General features: G+C 51.9%; 1 protein-coding gene across 1 annotated transcript; it reads left to right on the top strand.

The window, feature by feature from the left end:
- Nucleotides 1-462: 462 nt before the first annotated feature.
- Nucleotides 463-18,524, top strand: IGFBPL1 (insulin like growth factor binding protein like 1). Its single transcript, XM_041762455.1, has 5 exons — nucleotides 463-1,231; nucleotides 10,073-10,182; nucleotides 10,849-10,965; nucleotides 13,269-13,427; nucleotides 16,163-18,524. The coding sequence occupies exons 1-4, from the start codon at nucleotides 463-465 to the stop codon at nucleotides 13,416-13,418; spliced, it is 1,146 nt and encodes a 381-aa protein (XP_041618389.1). The 3' UTR covers nucleotides 13,419-13,427; nucleotides 16,163-18,524.
- The last annotated feature ends 5,859 nt before the right edge of the window (nucleotides 18,525-24,383 follow it).

Genomic DNA, 24,383 nt, shown 5'->3' on the forward strand with positions numbered 1-24,383 from the left:
ACCAAAGTCACTTTTGACTGTGAAATATATCAGGGTTTTAGTAGCATTCAGGGGAGGAAACCAAATAACGCTGCATTGTTTGTAGAAGCCCCCTTTCCGAGACAGTAAGGGGCGGGGACACTACGGGAACTACTATGGATGGAAAAACCAAGTGCAGAGTAACATGCAGGCCACGCCACCGTGTGTGTGCGGGTGTGGGAGCGGAAGGGGGGGCTTCACGGCCGTACGTGCTTTAATGGGCTACGAAATTTCTGCAAACACGCAAGAACCTGATAACGAGTGGCCTCTTGAGGCTGGGCTGGGACACTGGGTCACAGGGTGCAAGGGAAACTCTTTTCACCATTACGCCCATTCGTAAAAACTCTGACGTTTTAAACCTTACAGGCGCTTTTCAAAAACACGACACTTGAAAACTCCTAAATGCAAACTAAAATTACGAAGCGCATCCTGTTGGGAGCGTCAATGGACCTGGAGCCCGCACGCCCAGGCCCGGCGCTACGGCGGCGACCTCGGGCGACCTCGGGCGAGCTCCCGCCGCAGGGCCCCGGGCCTAGGGGCGCGGGCTCGGGGCGCCGCTCCGCCGAGCCCACCCGCCGCGCGGGTCCCGGGCCCCGAGGCCGGCGGCGGCGCCCCGCGGCGGGGGCCCGGCCCATCAGCGGCCCATCAGCGGCCAATCAGCGGCCGCGAGGCGGGCGGGGGGCGGGGGGCGGCGCGGCGCGCGCCGGGCGCAGCGCGAGCAGAGGCGCCGCGGCCGTCCCGAAGCCGACCATGGCTCGCCGCCGCCCGCTCGGCCCGCTGCTGCTCCCGCTGCTGCTCCCGCTGCTGCTGCCGCCGCTGGCCCGGGGCCTGGGGCTCCGCGCGGCCGGCGGCCGGCTCCCCGCGTGCGGCCCGTGCCGGCCGGAGCGCTGCCCCGCGCCCGCCAGCTGCCCGGCGCCCGGGATCGCGGCGCGCGACGAGTGCGGCTGCTGCGCGCGCTGCCTGGGCGCCGAGGGCGCGAGCTGCGGGGGGCGGGCGGGCGCGCGCTGCGGCCCCGGCCTGGTGTGCGCCAGCCGCGCCGCGGGGGCGGCGCCCGAGGGCACCGGGCTCTGCGTGTGCGCGCAGCGCGGCGCCGTCTGCGGCTCCGACGGCCGCTCCTACCCCAGCATCTGCGCGCTGCGCCTGCGCGCCCGGCACGCGCCCCGCCCGCACCCCGGCCACCTGCACAAGGCGCGCGACGGCCCCTGCGAATTCGGTGAGTCCCGCCTCTGTGCCGCGGTGCTGGGGCAGGAGGAGAAATAGGGACCCCAGCCCCCGCCCCCCGCCCCCCGGAATGTGGAGCAGAGGATCCCTGCACGCACCGTGATCCGTAGAGCCTCGGTTCTCCCTTCAGAAGCAGTGTTTCCTACCTGGCCAGGTGCTCCAGGAGACTTGGGACAGGAATCCACATCCTGCCCCCTTCCTTGCCAGGCTCATGGAGATACAAGCCCCTGCGCTGGTCAGAATTTTGGTGAGCCTGCTGTCCCTTTTGGTACTTGCCTGCCGAAAGGCCTGCAGTTAGTGCCGCCTGCCATGGATGCCTCCAGCTGACCCGGGGGGGGGGGGGGGGGGGCGGGTAGTGTCCTACTGGGTGGAAGCTCCCCGAACTGGCACTGGGCCGTGCACGGTGGGGTTGATGAATGAAGAGGGAGGGAAGGTGAAGATGCTGGAGGAGGAGGCACTCCAGACAGGGGACTTGGGAATCACTGGGCCAGAACCCCAGGGTTGGGACCCTGCTAGGAGGACCTGAGGGATCTCCCACCCAGGACAGTTAAGACCTTTGAGGACCTAAGCTCTGAAAAGAGGATGGTGCCATCAGGGCCAGATCTGGATTTCGCAGGTCCAAGGCTCATATGATTTGAAGGGTAAAGGAATGGAAATGTTTTCATTGCTGGGTACCTAGAAACTTAAGGTTTATTAACATCCCAGTAAAGTCATCTATGGGTGCCGTTGTTGCCCAACTCTATATGGAATTTTTAAAACTCAAACAAAAATAGATTGAAAACATCAGTATAGGGATGCCCAGTGAAGCACCCTGATGGCCCATTAGGTTTTGGAGAACTGCCCCCGTCTACACTGCCTGGAGGGGGCAGTGGAGAGTTGGTGAGTGAGCTGGTGGCCAGGAAGTTCCAAGGAGTCTGGTTGGGGGTCTGGCCTGGGCCTCCAGACCCAAGTCTAGACCTAAATGCCCAAATCAGTGTAATGACTTTAGCTCCAACAGGAAAGCCTTAGGGGTAGGGGTCCACCTTTTCCAGGCCCTGGGTAATTTTTAGTATTATTTCCCACCCCCTAAGCATTCCAGGTACGTGCACTCAAGTACAGGAGACCCAGAGGGTTGTTGGGGATGGGGTGGGAAGGTTCCTATCTCTGGAAACACAAAAACAATGTGCTGCCCAATGAGGGGGCTGCAGCAGCCCCGGAGCACAGGAGAGTCACCGTTGGCTATTCCTGGCCAGGGCTCCCAGGAAAAAGAAGGGAGGAAAGAGCTGGCAGGTGCTTCCCGAGTTGCTGCTGGTTCCCTGAGCAACCTTGGGCTGGTCCCTGACCCTCTCTGGGCCCCGACAGCCCGGTGGAGCCACTGTTGAGGTCCCTTCCACTTTGAACCTTTGTCTCTGCCCCGTGGCATTTAAACAGTCCTGCCTCCTTCCTTCTTCTAGCTCCCATCACTGGAGCTAGAATTTTTTTTTTTTTTTTTTTTTTTTTTTTTTTTTTTTTTTTTTTTTTTTTTTTGCAATCTGCTTTCCTTAGCAGTTAATTCACAGGCAGTTCTCTTTGTCTCCAGACAGGCCACACTTTCACTCCACACGCTGGAGACACAAGAAATGCTGACCAAGTCCCCAGAATCTAGCCGGTGCTGATGGTCTCAGATTATTTCTCCCTGGAGTGATATTTTGTTCCTAAAACAGAGCCACCTTGAAGACACATAGACCAAATCTGCTATTGTGCAGAGGAGACTAAGACCTGGAGTGGGGGTGGGGGTGCAGGGGACACAGCCAGGATGACCAGTAAAGCCTGACGGGCATCCGGGACCCCGACACCCTGTGTAGTGCTCTTTCGGGACAGGACTTGATAGTGTTAAGTCAGGCAGGTGGTGGTTGCCATGGTTACCAGAGTGCGGCCAGATGGCAGATGGAAACCCCATACCCCTAATTCACTGAAAATTACCAAATGACAAGTAAATGTGACAGCCCCTCCACTCTGATCTATGGGCTCTGAGGCCCACCCCGGGCACAGGCCCCGAGAGTAAAGATGTTCAAGGGACTAAAAGGAAGGAAAGTCAGAAACTGCTTTTAATGATCTCGTTAGTGACAGGCATCAGGCCTCCCCAGAATTTAGCTCTCCTTCCCCACCAGCAACGATGTCATCTGCCACAGACTCAGGCACTCTTGTTCCATCTCTTTTCGTCCCGAAATGTGCTTGTGGCCCCTGCCTTCGTGTCCTGGTGAAGCATGAAGGTGTGGATAGGGACCTCTTTCCCAGCCAGTGAAGGGGGCATCTCCTTGTGTGCGTCCCTAAAGCCATCCTTTATTCAGACGACACAGCAGGGGTACTTTTTAACAATGCCCCTAGGGACCCCGGTGGAAGGGAAACAGGCTGAGTCATAGTGGCAGCTGTTCTGCTTCAATATTGTTAATAAAATCACCCCTCCTCGGCGCTCACCTATCGTTCTGCAAGCGAGCACCTGACTTTAATGGAATGAGACCCCCGTAAATATTTATCAGGTTCCAAAAGGTGCGGGAAGTGTTCTTACACATGCCTCTGTGGGGCATTTGGAAACCATTTGCAGGCTTAAATTCTGACCTTTTCCTATGCTCTGAAACTCCCCTGAACACCTAACAATAAGAGCAATCCTCTGATTAACACATTTAAGGAAGACTCACCCTGTTCGCTTAGATGAGGAATTCTTGACTGTTGAAAATCGCTCTTGCATCTCTTCTTACGCAGTTTTCAGAACACCAACCCCTGGGCCAGATCTTACTCCTCTTTTCTTTTTTTTAAGGATTTTATTTATTTATTCATGAGAGATACGCAGAGAGAGAGAGAGGCAGAGATGTAGGCAGGGGGAGAAGCAGGCTCCATGTAGGGAGCCCGATGCGGGACTTGATCCCAGGACCCCGGGATCACGACCTGAACTGAAGGCGGATGCTCAACCACTGAGCCACCCAGGTGCCCTCACTCCTCTTTAATAGAAAGGAGAATGGAGGCACACAGAGGGGGTTCCATGGAGCTGCTTGGCTAGCTCCTAGCTGAGGTGGGGCCTCAGCCTGGCTTTGCCCGGCTCTCTTCACACGGAGCCAGGCACGTCTAGCCTACTGGCCTCCTGATCAGGATGGGGCTGCAAATTGGCTACCCTTGAATCTTGAGGGTTTCTGGGTCTGGATCCACCTTCTGCGTTTCCCTCAAGGCTTGTTGCTGGCTCCTCTCTTCAGGGATAGCTTCACGAGGGGAAAATATCCGAGAGGAACCTTGAAGGACTTTTAGAAAATTCTTGGGGAGAGAGGGGAATGGGGAGGTCCTTAGGTGGGTGCAAACCTTGGCTGCTGGGCAGGTATGGGGGAGGGTGTGTGCCTGGGGCCGGGGGTGAGGCCCATAGAGGTTTGGGGCCGGGACATTGCCAGCCTTGAGCACCAGGCTGAGGGATGAAGCTTCGTTCTGTACTGAGTTAGTGGTTTTGTTGTGAGCTGTAAAGTGGCATGGTGTCGTTGCTGCTGTCATTACTTTAAAAGGCTGTGTCGTTCCCTGCGTGCTCCCTGGCCATTTGCTGACACGGGGAGGGGACTGGGATCCTGCAGGCAGCAGGTTGCTAGCCGGTTCTGAATGCTAAATCAGATAGGATCAGGGTCCCCGGCCAGTACCCACCAGAGTCCTGGGCCCCCGAAGCTTCACTGAGCTCTTGAGATCCTGAATCTTAGAAAATCCACCTCCGTTGACATTCCAGCTCCACTTAGAAATCGCAGCCTGAGCGAGACGCGTGTTACCAGGTAACCAGGAGAGGCTGCAAGCGCCACTTTGTGAGAGGGACAAAGACGGGGGCCTCGTGCTCAACTGCCTTTCATGCCGAGGGAGGGGGTGTGTGGCACGGGCTGCGGGGAGCCGGATTAAGCTGTTTCTCCTTCCACATCCTAACATGACTATTAGCATAAATTATCAGGGCTGTTCAATGCGTTGATGATTAAACTCTTTGGTTGTGCACTTCTTTGTACAAGCAGATGGGGTCCTGGAGGACGACTTTTGATATTCTTTCTTTCCTCGGCACCATTGACTTGAAAGGAACCTCAGAGGCTTTTGGGAAGATCTTTCATTCTAGCCTTCAAGGACAGATCTAGTTGACAGTGTGGGGGGGACAGATCACCACACACTAGAAAAATACTGTCGACCCCTCTCACTCGTATAGACCCACATGGTTAATAATTCAGTCACATCCATCCTCTCCCTTTACCCCAGAGCAGACTCGAGTAGCAGTGACTGTCTTCATTTGCAGACAAGGAGGAAATGGTTGATGACTTGCCCAAGCTGCCATGGTTGGCACCGGGACCCTGGGGCATTTGAGTTTCCCTCTATGCATGCCCAGCGCTACCTCTGTAGGTGCACATGTGGGTGACTATTCTATTACCTGATGGGTGGATCTGTGCCATCCCAGCTTTTCTAGAGCTGTTGCTGGCATGGACAGAAGGAAGCAAGTATTTAGCCAGAAAGAGCTAGAGATACAAAGCTGGCACATTCACAGACTGGGCCCACCAGGCACCATCCTTCCTCCTGAAATCCACATCACTTTCGTCAAACGCAGGTAGAAAGGAAAGCGCTGGCTCTTCCAGGAGTGTGGCAGCCCTGGCAATCGCTAGGTGAGAGGCTGTGCCTCAGGCTGGCCAGAAAGAAGGCTGTGGGCATGGGGTCTGGAACCTCTGGGCAAGGGCCCACCCAGAGGCCTGCTCTCCCGGAGGCCAGGAGGCGGTCTGGAGGAGGAGATTCCCCATGGGGCAGCACAGCCTGCCGTGTCCAGTTGCCTTTTATGGTTTGCAAGGGTTCTTAGAGCTCTTCCTCCTAGGGGGAGGGAAGGAGAGGAGAGAGGAAGGAGAGTAGACACCACAGAAGAAATTGAGACCAAGTCACAGCATTGCAGGTGTAGCAGAGGCAGGATTTGAACCTAGGTCTACTCTGCCTGTAGGAGTCATGATGTTGGGAGCACCCCAGCACCACACTCGAATGAGCCCTTGGCGACAGCAGGATTGGGAATGTCCTGCTAGTGTAAAAGACACATCACCCATTTAATAGTGTCTTCACAAGAGCTGTTCCCTGGGGTGGTTTGGAGGGATTTTCCCCCTTCCACCACCACCACCACCACCACCATGCAGAAGAGAGTAAACAGAGCAGGCCTGGGACTTATCCTTACCTTAGAAAGGCCTCTGGTCAGGTTGACCATGGCTGGTGTCCGGGAACTTGGATTTCAAGAAGGTTCCTGCCATTTTCACACTGATGCCTAAACCGTACAAACAACCCGCTTTATGCTGCACGCCTGCTCTTCTTCTGGGACCCTGGAATTTTGGTCAAGCAGAGGGTGCCCAGGTGACCTGCCCCCAACAAAATTCCCGGGCATGGAGTCTCTAGGGAGCCTCCCTGGCAGATGGCATTTCACATGTGCTGTCACCATTCACTATCGGGGGATTAGTTGTGTCCTGTGTGATCCACCAGGAGAGGCTCCGGGAAGCTCATGCCTGGTTTTCCCTCTTGACCCTGTGAGCTCCTTTTCCCTTTGCTGTTTGCTTTGTCTCCTTTCGCTGTAACAAATTATAGCCGTGTGTAAAACTGCTGAGGCCTGTAAGTCGTCCTAGCAAATCACCTGAACCTGGGGATTGTCTTAGGGATCCTCAATGCAGTCCCTAAGGAGCTCTTTCATATTCTGGAATGGAGTCCATACAGACCACATATGTTTCACTTTAAAACTCAGTGGAGAGTTGATGGGATCAGGGTGCCTGGGTTTGAGTCCCTGTTCCTCCAGGCCCTTCACCTTGCTGAGCCTTGGTTTATCTCATCTGTAGAATGGGGATAGAAGCACCTGCTTAGAAGAGTAGGTTTAAGGATAAAAGGAGTAGTGTACAGGGAAGTGTCATCCAAGTAGAGGACAAGACTCTGTGGGGCAAAGCTCAGAACCAGAGCCCTGGGCTCAAAGTCTCACCCAACCATTTAAACCTGGGTAGCCCTTGCTAGCTCCACAGCTGATGAAATTTCTGCAAAGATGGAGTGAGTTAATCCCTGGGAGCAGACTAGAGTGCCTAGCACACAGCAAGCTCTCTGAGTTAGATGGTGGCATTATTACCATTATTACTATGATGATGGTGGTGGCTGATTATGAGAAGCTATGATGGATAAAAATATTTTAAATTAAAAATCAGATAGGTTAATATTAAAACCAGATTCCTGTGACAAAGAGCAACATGAGGGAATTTTTTGCAGTAACTGGACTCTTCTAAATCTTGGTTGTGGTGGTGGTTACACGACCGTAGGCATTTGTCAAAACTCGAGAGTTGCACTCCACAAGGAATAAATGTGCTGTATGTAAATTTTAAAATCAATAAAAATGTGAACCTTACTTTATCATCAAAAGCCGGGGGCTCTTTTGTCAAGGAAGTGATATTTTCTGCCACAAGATCAGTAGCAAAGACACTGTTTCCACGACAGTCTTCAAAAGAGGGAGAGGGAAAATTTGAGGCACGAGAACATCGAAATGTGATTTACTGGTTTATTCGTTTAGGCCTGAGAGAGATTGATGAAATCTCATTTAAAATTTATGACTTTACATGAATGAAAGTAAAACATGTTGATTGAGTGTCCCTTTGGAATCCATTGAGGGCTTTGGAATAAGATAGGGTTCTGATTGTTCCCCCAGCGAGCTATTTGAGGAGTGTTGGGCTCCAGGGGAGGGGATGTTGGTGGGAGGGTGCGGATAAATTAGACTCTCTTTGTCATGTTGCAGATGGGGCCCCTGCTGGAGAGGGGGGTGTTGTGGTTCTTTGTGGCAGTTTGCAGGTGGCTGAGATGCTTCTGACAATGTTAGAAGCCTAGGGCCTTGGTTCAACAAGGGCACTTTGGCTGCACTCAGCGTTGTGGGTAGAGCCATGGTGCTTGGAAAGCAAACAAATGGGCACAACTGAGGAAGCTGGCTGATGAGGCTGAGGGAGGAGAAAGCAGTCCCCCCCCAGTGAACAGTGGGGATGTTCACTAACATCCCCAATCCAGGGATGTTAGTGTCTGGATTCCATAGAGGCCCATGGGGCACCCAGGAAGCTATAGGGCTCCAGTGAAGCAGCCCTACGATCAACATGTGGGATTTACAAGCAGGTGAGTTTTAGCTCCAGGTGAAGACAAACTTTCTTACCAGCAGGGCTCTCCTAGGATGGAAAGGCCTGGCTCTATAGGTAGTGAGCTCTCTGTCACTGGAGGCATGCAAGTGGATGGTAAACTGAACACATCATAGATGGTTAGGCACAGGATCTTGGGGGAGTTGGGGCCCTCCGGTTTGAAACTCTGGTTCTAAGACAATTTTCCGGAGGTTTTTTTTTTTTTTTTTTTTTTTTTTGTACCAGCTTGACAAGTCTGTGTGCAGGGGCCAGACCAGTCTTATTTCTGTGCCCTTTCACTTCTGGCCCTCCCCCTGCTCCTGCGGCCTTCTCCCTCCCTCCCCTGGCTCTCCTTTTTTATTGCAGCTGCACCCAGACAGGCAAGGGCCCCGTCCCTCTCCAGGAGAACACATGAGTCACAAGGCAAAGCCCCGGGAGCATAAACCCTGCAGTTTGTTTGCTCCTTCTTTGCCATGTGTTTCTTCATCTAGTCATCTGTTTACCAGACCTGCTCCTGATGCCCACTTATACGTCCTGGTAACTTAAACCACTACTCTCACACTCATCCCAGGGTAAGATCAGCTCAACAGCCCTGCGAGCAGGGGGTATGATCCCCATCTTACAGATGCCGAGCAGGGAGCATTGTCCTCACCAGGCCTCCGCACTGCATCTTGTCCTAGACGCTGCTGGGCCGGATGCAGGGGTGAGTCCCGCTGCTGTCAAGGCCAGGTGAGGCCAGGGGAAGCACCTGGACTGCCTGCCGGCTGTCATCCAGCAGGTCAGAGGGGTACAGACACCCTGGTCCTGGATTCAGACACACACCCTCCAGGTCCTGCGGGATGGGGAGCTGTCCCCTATGGACTTGGGGGGTCATGCATGCCAAGCAGAGGGGAGGCAGGCAGTGCGGGCAGGTCCGTCGAGGGCCTGGGTGCAGGGCCTGGAAGCTGAGGTGGCCGGACTTGATTCTTTTAGCGCCATTGCGAGCAGAGCACGTGGAGGGCACTGAGAGGAGGGCAGTGTGGAGTGCCAGCTGAGTACTTCCGACTCGGATACCCCATGGTCTCGGGCCCAGCCAGCCAGCACCGCCCCCCCTTTTCTGTAATGTTCTGGCAGCCTAGAGTGGCACTGCCTGGGTAGGGTGGTCCCAGGAGGTCGCCCCTCTCGGGGTGTCCTCAGACCCTGTGCAGGGGCTTCGGTGCCTGAGCTCTGCCCCAGGAGGCCAGGAGGCTGTGGGGAGGGGAGGCCCGTGGAGTCTGGAGTCTGTGATATGCAAACGAGCGTCTGGAAGGGCCCGCAGGGGGTCTCAGCTCGGGAGTGCAGCTGTTCCGCGGCCTAGTCTTTGAACCGCCCTCCACGTGCAAGGAGAAAAGCCCATCTGTCAGAAGGCTTGGCGTTGGTGAGGTGACACCAGCCCCTCCGTGAGCAGATGGCAGCCGGTCCCGGAAGGGGCCCTGGGCACGGGGGTGACGAGCCCCAAGCTCTGCCGCGACGTGGTGGCGGATTTGGGAAGTCGCCTTTCCTCTCCAGATCCCTGTGTTGCTGTTGGTAGAACAAAGGCGATGGGCGAGGAAGCACGCAGGCGGCCCCCCAGGTCTGAGGGAACCGGGGTTGGCCTGCGAGCCAGCTCTTTGTGGCAGCTCCTTGCTGCCGCTCCCCTCACGCGGGGCTGCGGGCAGGGTAAAGGTCGTGACCCCTTGTCATCCCTTGTCTTCTTCCTCCAGCTCCTGTGGTCATCATTCCACCCCGGAGTGTTCACAACGTCACCGGGGCACAGGTGTACCTGTCCTGTGAGGTGAGGGCTGTGCCCACCCCTGTCATCACGTGGAGGAAGGTATTTATGTCCAGGAATTCTGTGTGTGTGTGTGTGTGTGTGTGTGTGTGTGTGTGAGAGAGAGAGAGAGAGAGAGAGGAGATCCGTGTGCTTGTATGTCTGTATCTGTGGAACGGATGGTTTAAAAAAAGATATCGCACGTGTCACTCTTCTACCTCCAAGTGTATATGCCTCAGAACTTTTACCCCGGAGCTGTCCCCAGAGAGGGGGACTAGCCAGCTTTTCCTTGTGCCATTTGCTCCCTCGGCCCCTCAGCTGTCCAGAAAGTTCGCCGTTTATCTAGCCTAGATGCACTGGAATGAAGTTAGAGCCTACTTCACGGGGTCTGGGTTTTAGAAAGACTCTCCAAATCCTATTCCAAAACTAGATCTTCCTGCAGATCAATTTGTGAGAGGCTGGCGTGGGTCATAGCGTAGCTTGTGCACCCAGCTCAACAGCCCCGGAAGGGTCACGAAACTCTGAACCACTTCTGTGGGATAACGGTGGTGTCGGCATCGTTACTGTCCAGCAGGGGGTGCTGTCTGCACAGCACTTAGGTTTATAAAGCCACTGACGTGTTTTTACTGGGAATAAGAGGTGCTAGGATATGGCCTTTGAGTCAGTCGGAAGATGATGACAGTAAGGATGCTTTTTCTAAACCACCCATGGTTTTTCTGTCCTCTGCAGGTCACACAGTCTCCTGAGGGTACCCGGGTGCTGGAGGACCTGCCTGGGGACCACGTCAATATAGCCGTGCAGGTGCGAGGGGGCCCTTCTGACCACGAGGCCACAGCCTGGATTTTGGTGAGTATCTCATTTGTTTAGGATTATTGGCTATTATTGACTGGCCCTTATAAAGTACTGCTTATATTTCTATAGCACATTACACATTTCAAAGCTGGTTTTTTTTTTTTAAGATTTTTATCCATTTATTCATGAAAGACACAGAAACATAGGCAGAGAGATAGCAGGGAGCCGGTTGTGGAACCCGATCCCAAGACCCCAGGATCATGACCTGAGCCAAAGGCAGATGCTCAACCACTGAGCCACCCAGGCGTCCCCTCAGAGCTGTTCTTATCATTTTCTCGTTGGACCCTGCAATAACTATGAAGGAAGTTTAACCCCTGAGAACATAAGTGACCTTCATGGTGTTCAGAATTATGGCCCCGGAAAGCTATCCACATCCCAGTCCCCAGAATCTGAGGATCTGTTATATGCAAGAGGGGCTTAAGGTTGCAGATGGAATTAAGGGTGTTCATGACCCAACTTTAATAAGGGAATTATCCTGGATGATCTGGGTGGGCCTAGGATAATTACAAGAGCCCTTTAAATGCTGAAGAGGGGGACGCCTGGGCGGCTCAGTGGTTGAACGTCTGCCTTTGGCTTAGGGCGTGATCCCAGAATGCTGGGATTGAGTCCCACATCAGGCTCCCAGCATGGAGGCTGCTTCTCCCTCTGCCTATGTCTCTGCCTCTGTGTGTCTCTCGTGAATAAATAAATAAAATCGTAAAAAATAATAATAAAAAAATAAATGCTGAAGAGGGAGGCAGGAGGGAAGGAGCCAGAGTGATGCCAGCATAGGGGAGATATGAGCCACCATCTCCTGCTTCAGAGATGGAAGAGGAGAGCCATAAGCCAAGGAATGCCGGCAACCTCTAGGATGGGAAAGGCAAGAAATGGATTTTCCCCTAGGACCCCTTAGAAGAAGGCAGTTCTGGTGATACCTTCTATCCTCAAGAACTAAATATAGGGGCACCTGGCTGGCTCAGTTGGTGGAGTGTGTGACTCTCCATCTCTTGGGGTTGCGAGCTCAAGCCTCACATTGAGCAAAGAGATTGCTTAAAAATAAAATCTTTAGGGGCACCTGGGTGATTCAGTGGGTTGAGCATCTGCCTTTGGTTCAGGTCACGATCCCAAGGTCCTGCTTAGCAGGGAATCTGCCTCTCCTTCTCCCCTCCCCACCGCTTATGTGTGCTCTCTCTAATAAATGAATAAAATCTTAAAAAAAATAATATCTGTAATAAGATTTTTTTAAAAAAGAACTAAATATAATAAATTTGTGTTGTTTTAAGCCATGAAGTATGTGGTGATTAGTTACAGCAGCCACAGGAGACTAATAACACTCGCCCAAGACCATGTGGCCGATAAAGAGGGAAGTCAGCACACTGGTGCCCCACCCCCACCCACACCCCCACTGGGCTCTCCTATGCCACTTGCAAGCAGTTTCGCTAAGTCACAGGAACACACTGTATTTGAAAGAGTGAGGGAGTGACGGGACAGGGATGGGTGTAGGGCTAGTCACTCTACCCTTGAGCTTCAGGTTCACAATTGTACGAGGAGGGCTTTGGACTACAGACGATCCAGGGGCCCTGTGACCCAGTAGTCTGTGACTTACCTGCCAATCTCCTGCAATATCAGGATGATGATGCCCCCCTTCCCCCACGATAGGCGTGAGTTCAAAACGAAGTGCTGTGCGTAACGCCTGCCCAGTCTGCAGAGTGACCCGTGGTGGACAGAGGTGGTTCTACCAAGAGAAAGCAAGAGAGTAGAGAGCCAGTGTGGGCCTGCTCTTCCGGGGCGCGAGGACGGGCTGCTCTCGGACAGTGCCCACCTCATTTCACTCCCATCTCTGCAATGTTTGGTGACTCCTCCACCCGGCCCAGACACTCAGAGTGCCGTCGTGCCCATGGCTTTTTCAAATCAAGCACATTCCCGTTTATCACATGAACGGGTAGAGGAAAATATTATCCCTCTTGTTATTTTGTAAGTCTGTCTCCACTGAAAGCACTTACGAGTCATTCTTTGGTCAGTAGAGTTTTCTTTTAACTTGCTATATTTTCCTTGTGATGTATACCTATCACCTTCAATAAAAGGGCCGGGTAGCCCACAGTTAAAGGTGGGAATGCAAAGGAACCATTAAAATGAGAGCCCCAAGAGAGAAGGTACAGAGAATAAAATTTAACTCTTTAGGGTTAGGGTTAGGGTTACCCAAGACAAGAAGAGGAATAGCGAGCTCTAGCTGATTTTGAAAAATCAGTGTTCAGACATATCATTAGGAACTAAATAAGCCATATGTAACTACAGAAACTTGCCTGTTTTGTTTCTAGATCAACCCACTGAGAAAGGAAGACGAGGGTGTGTACCTGTGCCATTCAGCCAACGCGGTTGGGGAGGCCCAGTCCCAGGGCACGGTGACAGTTATAGATCTGAGTAAATACAACGCGCCCCGCCTCCCAGCTCCAGACGACCGCATGTGATGGAGTAATGTACGTGGTCTAAGTCATTTCTGGTATTTATACACCTGTCTCACAAGAGATCGAGGTGGCGTACAGTAACGAGGTGCCTGGGTGGCTCAGGGGTTGAGCTTCCGCCTTCAGCTCAGGGCGTGACCCCTGGGTCCTAGGATCGAGTTCTGCATCGGGCTCCTGCAGGGAGCCTGCTTCTCCCTCTGCCTGTGTCTCTGCCTCTCTCTCTGTGTCTCTCATGAATACACTTTTTAAAAATAATAAACTCTTTTATAAAATAAGATGTATAATAACAAAGAGGAAAACATACATAAATCAAGGAAACCAGAGGAATACCAAACGGAAGTAGGAACATATTGCAATTAGCAGATAGACTCTAGTTCAACACACCTACCACCCTGGGCTTCTCACACAGTGTGCAAACTCAAGAGCTGTGAACTCTGTGGGTGTCCATAGGTGGGGAAGACCAGGGTTGGTTTTTTTTTTTCCTGTTTCTGAAGCAGAAGAGAATATTTCCTTCAAGTCCTGCACAGAGAGCAGTGTGACGACGTGCCCACAGCGGAGACAGTCTGAGCATCATTTGTCTGTCCCCAGGTTCTTGCTGGCGGGCAGCTCTGCTGTCTCCAGGCCGTACCTCCCTGTCCTCAACACCGAACGTGCTCAGCAGCGCGTCCAGGAAAATCTGCATCTCCCCTGGCCCCAGGACTCTCAGTCCTTATTGCGCCCCTGGGTGAGAGCTGGGGTTGCATCTGTCCCCTGCCGACAGGTGGGCCATGAACCTAGGAAATCAGCCCCTTAATTAGCCGGCTTTTGCTGCATAACAACCCCAGAGCCCGCTGGTGCACAGCCACCAACGTGTATGTCTTGCTCACGTTCCTTGTCATGGCTGCCACTCGGCTGGCTGTGGCTCTGCGCCATGTGTCTTGTCATCCTGGCACCCAGCGGGAGGAGCAGCCCCAGCGTGGACTATGTCCATTCTTGTGGTGGAGGGAGTGTGCGAGACACTGAGCCAGGTACACAATCTCAGATTGTGAGATTCTGCTCAGGGCAGCCTGGGTGGCTCAGTGGTTTAGAGCCGCCTTCAGCCCAGGGCATGATCCTGGAGACCCGGGATCGAGTCCCACGTCGGGCTCCCTGCGAGGAGCCTGCTTCTCCCTCTGCCTGTGTCTCTGCCTCTCTCTCTCTCTCTCTCTCTCTCTCTCTCTCTCTCTCTCTCTCTCTCTCTGTCTCTCTGTCTCTCATGAATAAATAAAATTTTTAAAAAATAAAATAAATAAATAAAGATTCTGCTCGGATGTGGCGTATGTCACGTCTGCTTACGTCCCGCCACGCCCAGCATCAGTGGGGTAGAGGACCCTGCTCCTGTCACTGGAGCCCCGGGGCCAGGCACGCAGGACTTTGCTGTGCTTGTCATCCATATTCTTTCATATTTAGCCACTGTCGGTGTGTACCTTCTGTGCACAAGGCCGTACATCGAGTCTGCAGGGATGCACAGAAAAGCAAAACAGTGAACGTCACTAAGATACAAGAAGTGCAGTGTTAAGGAAGCGAGGGGTGTGCACGAGTTTGAGGCGAGAGAATCGGCTTAGAACCGGGTAGAACAAAATCACAAGGGGATCCCTGGGTGGCTCAGTGGTTTAACACCTGCCTTCGGCCCAGGGTATAATCCTGGAGTCCCAGGATCGAGTCCCGCATCGGGCTCCCTGCATGGAGCCTGCTTCTCCCTCTGTCCGTGTCTCTGCCTCTCTCTCTCTCTCTCTCTCTCTCTCTCTCATGAATAAGTAAAATCTTAAAAAAAAAAGAACCCGGGAGAGTAGGGGTGAGTGGCACCAAGGAAGTGCTGTGGATGAGGTAGTTAGAGCTGCTGGAAACGAGAGGGAAATAGAAGGTGGGAAATCGTCAAGTAGGAATTCAGGCAGGAGATGGTTCTTTGTTTTCTATGGATGCGTATTGTTATATGTTATTATGTTGCATATCAGGACTTTGGTCCTGCACACTTGTATGCATATATATATGTGTGTACATCTGTGTGTGTGCCTCTCTATATATTTCATGTTTTAAATATATATACAATTTTTGGGATCCCTGGGTGGTGCAGCGGTTTAGCGCCTGCCTTTGGCCCAGGGCGCGATCCTGGAGACCCGGGATCGAATCCCACTCGGGCTCCGGGTTCATGGAGCCTGCTTCTCCCTCTGCCTATGTCTCTGCCTCTCTCTCTCTCTGTGTGTGACTATCATAAATAAAAATTTTAAAAAATAAAAAATAAAAAAGTAAAAAATATATATACAAATTTTTAATGTATATATTTTTCAAAAACACACACACACCATGGTACCAGGCTATGAATGTAGTCTATTACAGATGAGTTTTCAAAAGGGAGCTACAAAGCACTATGGAACTTTAAGACCATCGCCACGCAGTTCTTCATTTTCCCCTGCAACATGCAGTATTTGCCAGCTCTTGCTTGCATACCTCCAGTAATGTGGAGCTCACTACCACCGACATCCATCTTTGGATTTTCCAGTAGTTGAAAGTTCTTCTTCGTGTTCAGCTGCATCCTGCCTCCCTGCAGTGTCCACCCAGTGGTCCCACGTGCACTTTTGCATGCCCCCAGTGCCCCTCTGGTCCTCACCAGCACTACCCCTTGCCAGGATGATTTAGAGTTCAGGATCATTTCCCCCATCTTCCATTTACCACGTAGTTGATTATGACAAAGCAGCTTCTTTCATCTCATGCTTTTCTCTCTTTCCTTCCAGGGTCTTAGAAACATTGATGACAGGATGTTGGAAAAGTCGTCATGGATCGTTTTCTTTGTGAAGATTTGGAGAAACCTGTGTTTGTAGATGACCCCTTTTATATGTTTTTACAAACTAGATGCCAACTAGATTCGTATGCAGATGTAGTTTTTAGCAGGACAGGCATTGGGAAACCAGACTGCATGTGGCTTTTTTATACTTTTGAAACGAATTGCTCTGTGAGAATTCTTTTGTAACTAATCCCTCCCAGGGAAGGTCACCTGGTGGTGTATTCGTAATTCTAAAGGGCTGGAACCAGGCCTGTGTCATCCATGAGTCTTTACTTCATTTGTCTGTGACTGATTAGCGTGAGTTGTAGGAGGAGGGGGTAGGGTAGTGTCCTCTGCCTTTCTCTGACATGCTGTGTGGCCTGGACAGGCCCTTCCCCTCTCTGGGCCTTTTCTTCTTCACCTGGGAACCTGGTGTTTGGACTAAATGTTCCTGGGTCCCTTCGAGCCGTGTCATTCTAGTGAAGTGGTCCTGTGGAAAAATACGAGAGGCAGAGTCTTCGCATTCCTTTTACGTGGCAGTCCCTCAAAAAACAGCTGCAAGGCTGTGGAGCTGGCCTCGGCGCTCCCTTTCCTGCCATTTCCCGCCTTAAAGAGATGAAGCCCTGGGTAGGACACGTTCCCTAACTCGGGAGCTCCTTGGCTGGATGTTTGGGGACCAAGATGTCCCCTTGTCCACAAGCCCAGCACTTTCTAACCAGGTGGCAGTGGCTTCTGGACATCAAGCGGAGGAAAGGGGGTCAGATGCTTCTTTCTCTGGGATTAGAGTGTAACAAAATAATTTTACTTGGAGATGTTTTCACCTTACCTCGGAATAAGGCGGGCTGGCTTGCTTTCTTACTTTTCCTTTCTTTTCTTTCTTTCTTTCTTTTTTTAATGGGAAGAGTATTTAATATCTGGGTGAAAAAATAGATCCCTTAAGTGATCAAAATTTTTTTAAGTCAGGACTGGGATCTCCCTTGTGTCTAGTCCTTCAAGCTCCTGAGCGCTTCTCTGTCTGTGGTCCATCCATCTCCAGGAAAGCAGGCAGGGCTGCGCCCCCTCTTTGCAGATGAAGGAACCAGGCTCAGAGAGGGAGGTACCGACCTAAGGACTGAAGGCCTCCAAGAAGGACCAGAACTCAGGGCACTTGGCCCTCCTGGGCCCCCTCCCCTGCCATGGTGCTGCTTCTCGGGCAATCTCATAGCTACATAATGGAAGGTTCTGGGGGGTTCCAGGGATTCTTAGCACTGTCCCACTCAGCTTTTATAGCACACTCCCATGCCACTCCCGCTGGGCATTACATTCTGGAATCCTTTTTGGAATTAAGTTTTCTGCCTTTGAGCCTGGCCATTCCATCTCTGAAACACTGGGGTGGCATCACCCTGATGTACAACATGGCAGGAGCATGGCCTGGGAATCCAGAAACATGAGCTCCATTTGGGAATTCATCCCTGGCTTGCTGCCCAACTGCAAGCAAGTCCCCTTCACCTCTGGACCCAGGTTTCCTCATTTCAATAAGAAGGAAATGACACTAGATGGGTGGTTTGCAAACTTTAAAACATCAGAACCCCTTTCTTTGAATAAGATCAGAGCTGAAACAGATTAACTGGAAGCTGTGCATGTCTGTTGGAGGTCGGGGCTGCAGGGGAACCCGCTCACATCCTCCCTACTCTGCACCCCCTCCTCTCTCCCCACCCCACCTTGGGGGTTTCTTATCCAAGGTCTGCAGCTAAGTCTTCTGTGATTTGAATAGTGAGAAGAATTGGTAAGGCACTTAGCGAAACTGTCAGGAGAAGTAGGGATGCTTTGGCCCTGGAGAAGGTACTAGAACAATCGCACATCTGCTGATAAATGCATTCAGCGAGATCGCTTGACTCCCCTCCCATTTGCCCAGTCACAGTTGGAGAGCTGGGTCTAGATGCCAAGAGCAGGGGGGCAGACGGAACGCTTGGTTGGCAGAGCTAAACATCAAAACCGCAGGAGGCTGGGTGAATGTTGTAATGATGTGCAAAATAATAGTGATCATCTCGCACTCTCTGAAATTTTCACCAAAACCAAAAAGACAGATTAACAGGATTGTTCCAACCTAATGACTTTTCAACTAGGAGAGTCCAGAGACATTCCCCCCTCCGTCCCCAAGGCCGAGAGGACTATGCGATGGCTGTTGCCCTTCAGAAATATGATGCCCCCAGAACCTGTGTCTTCTGCTCTGTTTTTATAAATGGTATGATGTCACATGACCCCTGCACCTAAAAATAAATGTTTTTAAGGACAGTCTTGGTGGTCTCTTTGTTCTTAGAATACTGCTGTGGGTGGGAGCAGGTCCCTCAGATACGTCTCCAACACCCCTGACACCCCTTGCCCTTTTCTTGCCCACATCAGCTACTTTGATCCGAATCCTCCTCTCCCCTCACACCTGGGCGGCCTTGCTCACAGTGTTTAACTAGTGCTAATTGCCTCCTGCCGGCCTGATCCTTCTAACTCCCTCAGAACTTGTATCTCCCACTGAATACTCATCCAAGTATTTCAGTCACTCAGAGACCTGTGCCCTCTGTCATCTCCCACATGCACACAGGGTGGTGTTTTCGAGAGGCCAGAAAGATGCAGACACTGGCAATATGAAGGTGGGTGGCAGGACGCCTGGGTGGCTCAGTGGCTGAGCATCTGCCTTTGGCTCAGAGAGTGATACCGGAGTCCTGGGATCGAGTCCCACATCAGGCTCCCGGCATGGAGCCTGCTTCTCCCACTGCCTAGGTCTCTGCCTCTCTCTCTGTCTCTGTGTGTGTTTCTCACGAATAAATAAATAAAATGTTTTTTAAAAAAAAAGGTGGGTGGGACCTGGGCCCTCAGATGAGACTCAAGTGGGGAGGGGTGGGATGAGGTTACAGTCCTGCCAGGCAACACAAGGTGTCTGCTTTGTGATCAGCTCAGGGGGAAGTCAGAGAAGACTTCCTGGAAGAGGAGGCATCTGAGCTGGGGATTGGAGTAGGTATGGGGAACTCTGAGCTAGGGCAAGAGCATGTGAAAGGAGCAGGGGTGGAGAAGTGAAGGGTAGCTTGTGAAGGGGAGTAGTGACCTGTGGTAGATGCCTGGAGCTGTAGTGGCAGGTGGGGGACAGTGGTTTTCGGCCACACCCCTCACTGCCATCCAAGGAGGTTGGACCTGAAGCTGCAGGAGGTCGGCAGCCTGAATCTCAGTCTCCTATTGCTAAATGAGTTATAACTGGGCTTAAGGGAGATCATTCGAAAGACAATGTTCAATCCCAAATGTACCCACTTCCCACCTTATACAAAACGCCTGATTTTTAGTCAAAATGGATTTTTTTTTCCTTCAGATTTTATGGTAAAATTAATTCTATGTCTTTAAAAAACATTGCCCTCCCTTCTCCCCCAGGGATGGATGACACAGGAAAATTTAATAAGAACGAGCAAATCAATCGACAGTGAACAGTCTCCTCTAATGAATTTCCTCGTTCCCAGCCTTTGCCAGGGTCTCCTGAACATTAAATCAGAGAATTTTTATTATGTGATATTTTAATTAATTGAGGGAGGCTAAAGTGGCCTGGCGTCTGGAGCTGAATCATGACTTTGAGACGTGGAGCCTGTCACCTAGGGCAGGACCGGAGAGCGTGGTTACCCAGCCTTGGCAGGGTGGGACTGGCCTCTGTCCTCTGGAGTGTGGACTTTATGAGTCCAGGCTACCTCTGAGTTCAGGCGCAACTGCGTCCAAAGGCTGAGGACAGTGTGCCTGGTGGCAGGGGCACAGGAACACAGAGCAGACATGCTGGGGGTCTGTGGAAGACACAGTCCAGTAGGACCAAAAAATCAGACCCAGGGGCGCCAGAGTGGCTCAGTCAGTTGAGTGTCTGCCTTCAGCTCAGGTCATGGTCCCAGGGTCTTGGGATCGAGCCCTGTGTCCAGTTCTGAGTGGGGAGCCTGTTTGTCTCCCTCTCTCTGCCTCTCCCCCTGCTTGTGCTCTCTCTCTCTCTCTCTCAAATAAATAAATATCTTTTAAAAAAAATCAGACCCTTTTCATTATATGCTAACAAAAAAGAGCCATCACAGAACGACACTAAATGAAAGGTGGGCATTATAAGCCCCAAGGGGCCAGAGATGGCAGATTAAAACAGCCAGAGAAAGCATCCCGGGGGAGCCAGGCCTTCAGCAGGGCTCTCAGAAATCGGGCTGACTTCAGAGGGCAAAGAAGTAAGGAGGAAGGAAGAGCAGGAGCGAGGCTGGAAGGGAGTGAGCGAATGGTCCATGAAAGGACTAAAGTCTAAAACTACGTACGTGAGGAACACCGTAATCCTAGTGCAGACCCGCCTGATAGCGCGATGTGTCAGGGCGAGCTGCCCGCTGCACGTCGTGGCCCTCTCCACGGTGCCAGCGGGTCCCTGTAACTACAGCTCCCTGCCTCCCCTGGCACCTCAGTTGGGTCAGGTCATTTTGGCCAGTGGACTGAATGGAAGCCAGGGCTTTAAAAAGTAAGTGGGGGGCATCTCGGTGGCTCAGTTAAACATCCAACCCTTGATTTGGGCTCAGGCCATGATCTCAGGGTCATGAGCTTGAGCCCCAAGACAGGCCCTGCCCTCCATGGGGAGTCCACTTGAGAGTCTCTCTCTCCCTCTTTGCTCACACATTCTCTCTTTCTCAAAAAAACTAAAATTAAAAAAAAAAGTAGGTGGGCCTCTTTCACACTTTCGTCCCCATTACCACCTGACAGGGAGGCCTCTGAGGCCCCACACAAAGGTTTTCACTTGGGTCTGTGGACCCCCTAGATGGTTTCATGGGGTCTATGAGCCCCTTGAAAGTGTGCAAAATTTTGTGTGGATGGGCATAGGTGCAGTTTTTTCTAGTAGCTTTCATTAGCTTCCCAAAGGAATATAGGACATAAAAATGGTTAAGAACCATTGTTGACAGGGGAGCCACCAGCTGCAAGGAACCTGTGCTTCTGAATCTCCATGTGGAAGACAAGGGCCAATTAACTAGGCACCTGCACTAGATTAGTGTAAGAGATTAACCAATTGGCCATCATTAATCATTAACCCTGGTTGACCATTGGTTAATTGCCTAACCAAGATTAAGCAAGAAATAAACAGTTGTTGCTTTGACCCCCTCGACTTGGGGGCTTGTTTGTTGCGGCACTCGTGTCACACTGGGACCCGTGGGAAGAGTACATGGCTGGGGGCCAGGAGACCTGTATCCAGGCCACACTCAGGCACCGCAGAGCCCTGTGGTCTAGCACTGGTTACTCGGTCCACCCTCTGCTTAAGTGAGTGGGAAGACCAGAGCTTCTCCGAGGCCCTCATAATGTGCCTTCTTGCTTTCCTTCCAAGGTCTTCCAACTCTGGGATCAATGTACAGACCTTTGGGGCTTAGGGGGATTTAGTGGTGCTCTCAACCTACAGTGGTCTGGCTTCTGTCCCTACCCTTCCACATGAACTACCCTTTCCAAGTCTCCAGGGACCCATGGCTTCAGCCAGGGGACGCTTCCGAGTCCTCTTACCTGACTTCTCGGAACCACTTGACTCTGCCTATGGCTCCCGCCTTTTGCAAACTCCTGCCTTCCTAGGCTTCTTGACTTCGGTCTCTCAGGTCTTCCTTCTTGGCTTCTCAGCTGCTTCTCCTTGGCATCCTTTATGGAATTCTCATTCTCCATGCACTCTCATCAGAATGGAGCTATGTTGTCCTCCCTGCAATTTGCTGTCAACAAGGCAGCTCCAGTGATCCTTTTAAAATGTGTCAGATCATGTCACTGCTCTGTTCACAACCCTCCGATGGCTCCTTCATCATTCAGAGTAAAGGCCCCAATTGGCACAGTGACCTTCAAAGCTCCATGTGCCCCTACCCCAGACCCTCTACCTCTCTACCTCCATCTCTAGCCCTTGCTTACTCCACTCTGGCTCCTTGGCTTTGTGTTCCCAGAATCTCCAGATGTGCTCCAGTCTCAGGCCCTTTGCACCTGCCACTTCCATACCTCTTCAGTTCTTTGTCATCTCTTCAGTAAAACCATCTCTGAGCACTTTATTGAAAACTACAGTTCCTTCCCCACCCCACCCCCCTCACTCATGTTCCCTATTCTCCTTCCCAGTAGGACTTTTCTCCACAAGAACCTTATCTACCCGATGGACTAAATGTTTCACTTATCTTACTTGTGGTCAGTGTTCCCCATCAGGGAGAGTGCACAGGACTCATGTTTTGCTCCCTGCCGTGTCCCAGCACCTGGAATAGCTCACCTCTGGGCTGGAGGATCTACTGCCCATCCTCACACCAGGCTCAGGTCAGCATCACTTTGGCATTGGCAGTAGCAACCAGCTCCAGGTCGACCCCTCAACCCATCCTCCCACTGAAGCATAACTAGCTTTAAAAACCAAAATACAATCTTATCACTTTCCTTGGGAAGCCCTCCTGGCTTCCCATTACTGGACAGCTTGTGACTTCCTTGCAGGGCCTCCAGCCCCTTTACAATGCAGCATCTGCCTCCTCCCAGGTTTCTGTTTTCCTCACACCATTCCTACACCCCCCCCCCACACACACACACACTTCCTCTCTCTCTGCTTGCTTACCTCCTTCTCCTCCAGCAGATCCCACGTCCCTCCCTCTGGGCCTGTCCCTTGGGCTGAGCTGGGTGCAGGAGAGAGTCAGGAGCCCTGAGCTGGAACCCTGGCTCCACTCACTGGCTGAACACCTCTGGGCCTCCACATTTACTTAGCAAGTGGAATGTCAATAACAAGTACCTTGAAGGTGGTTAGAAGCACTACATGAGATCATAGATATTGGAGGTGCCTTATAAATATAGTGTGGGCTTCACATTATTCCTTTCTTTCTGTGACCTCATGGTCTCTGTGCTTCTACTTATCACAGACTTTTCTCCTCTTCTGAGAATGGCCTCTCTGCCAGGCTGTGAGCTCCTGCAGGGCAGGGACTGTTTCATTCAATTCTCTTTTTCTCTTTCCCCACAATCTGCCCAGAACTGGCACCTGAGCCTTTTTTTTTTTTTTTTTTTTTAATCAATGACTAACCTGAGCAAATTGACTAACAGAGTGGCCACCAGAGGTCAGCCTCACACCCAGAATAGAACCAACCCAAACTAGAGCTCTCAAAAGGCCCAGGATCTGGGATCTGGGATCTGATCTAGAGAAGCCCTGGTGGATCCAGCAGAGAAGTAGGGTGTTTGCACTTGTTCAGCAGCTGCTGAACTGCTCTGGGCTCCTGAGACTTCCTGAGGTGTGATTAGATGCTCTGTCAGTTTGGCCCCCTTTCTGGGCCCTAGTGTATGCACAGAAGAACCTGAGTCCAAATGAGCCTCATGCTAAACCCCTCAGCTTCCACTTCCTCATCTAAAAAGAGGGTCACCCCACGGCCTCCTTTATGGGATTGTGAGGCTTCGGTGGCACGTAAAGAAAACTGGTAGAGATCGTGTTGACAGAGTAAGCGCTTGGTGTAAGCTTGTGGAATGGGTGCTGGCCCAGAGTCGCATCTATGACCAGGTGCAATTGTGTACTTAATGAGACCTGGTTCAACCTCCTGCTCACACCTCCTGCAGTGACAGCAACGAAGGAGGACAGAGGGGCCTTGGGGCTCAGCTGACTAGGAATCTGACCTGACTAGTCAAGCTCAGAATTTCAGGGATGAAGTGAAGGACCTAGAAGGAACCCCCACACATTGGGACACTCTCTAACAGTTCCTCTTGGCTTGGAAGTACCAAGAAGCAGATGACGATGTTGCTTGTTAGTTTGGGAAACCCCTGTTTCCTTCTTCCTCCCGCCTTCCCAGGCTGTTGCTCACTATGTAAATGTGCCAACAGCCTCCAGAGAAAAAGATAAAAGGTGCGCTTTGGGGGACAGTCAGGGTCACCCCAGGCTTAGACAAATGGTGCAGAAAGGAGGCCCTAGGAAAGGGAGACTAGGGACCTGAACAGACCCCGAGTTCACAGGAAGCAGGGTCGGGCCCACTCCTAAAGACACAGAACAAAGTCATCCCGATGCCTCAGTGAGGTAACAGGACATTAAAGGGATGACCAGGGCTGCGCATTCCCATGACTGGGTCTACTTGAGTGAACCAAGAAGTGTAATGAGCAACCTGGTCTAGAAAGATGGAAGACAAGGAGAGAGAGGATCGACATTGTTGTGGACCGTGGTCTGGCTGGCTTGGATTCACTCCCTTCTGATAGGGAATGAAGTTGGAAGACTA

This window comes from Vulpes lagopus, chromosome 7 (genome assembly GCF_018345385.1).
Source record: "Vulpes lagopus strain Blue_001 chromosome 7, ASM1834538v1, whole genome shotgun sequence".
Taxonomy (NCBI): Eukaryota; Metazoa; Chordata; class Mammalia; order Carnivora; family Canidae; genus Vulpes; species Vulpes lagopus.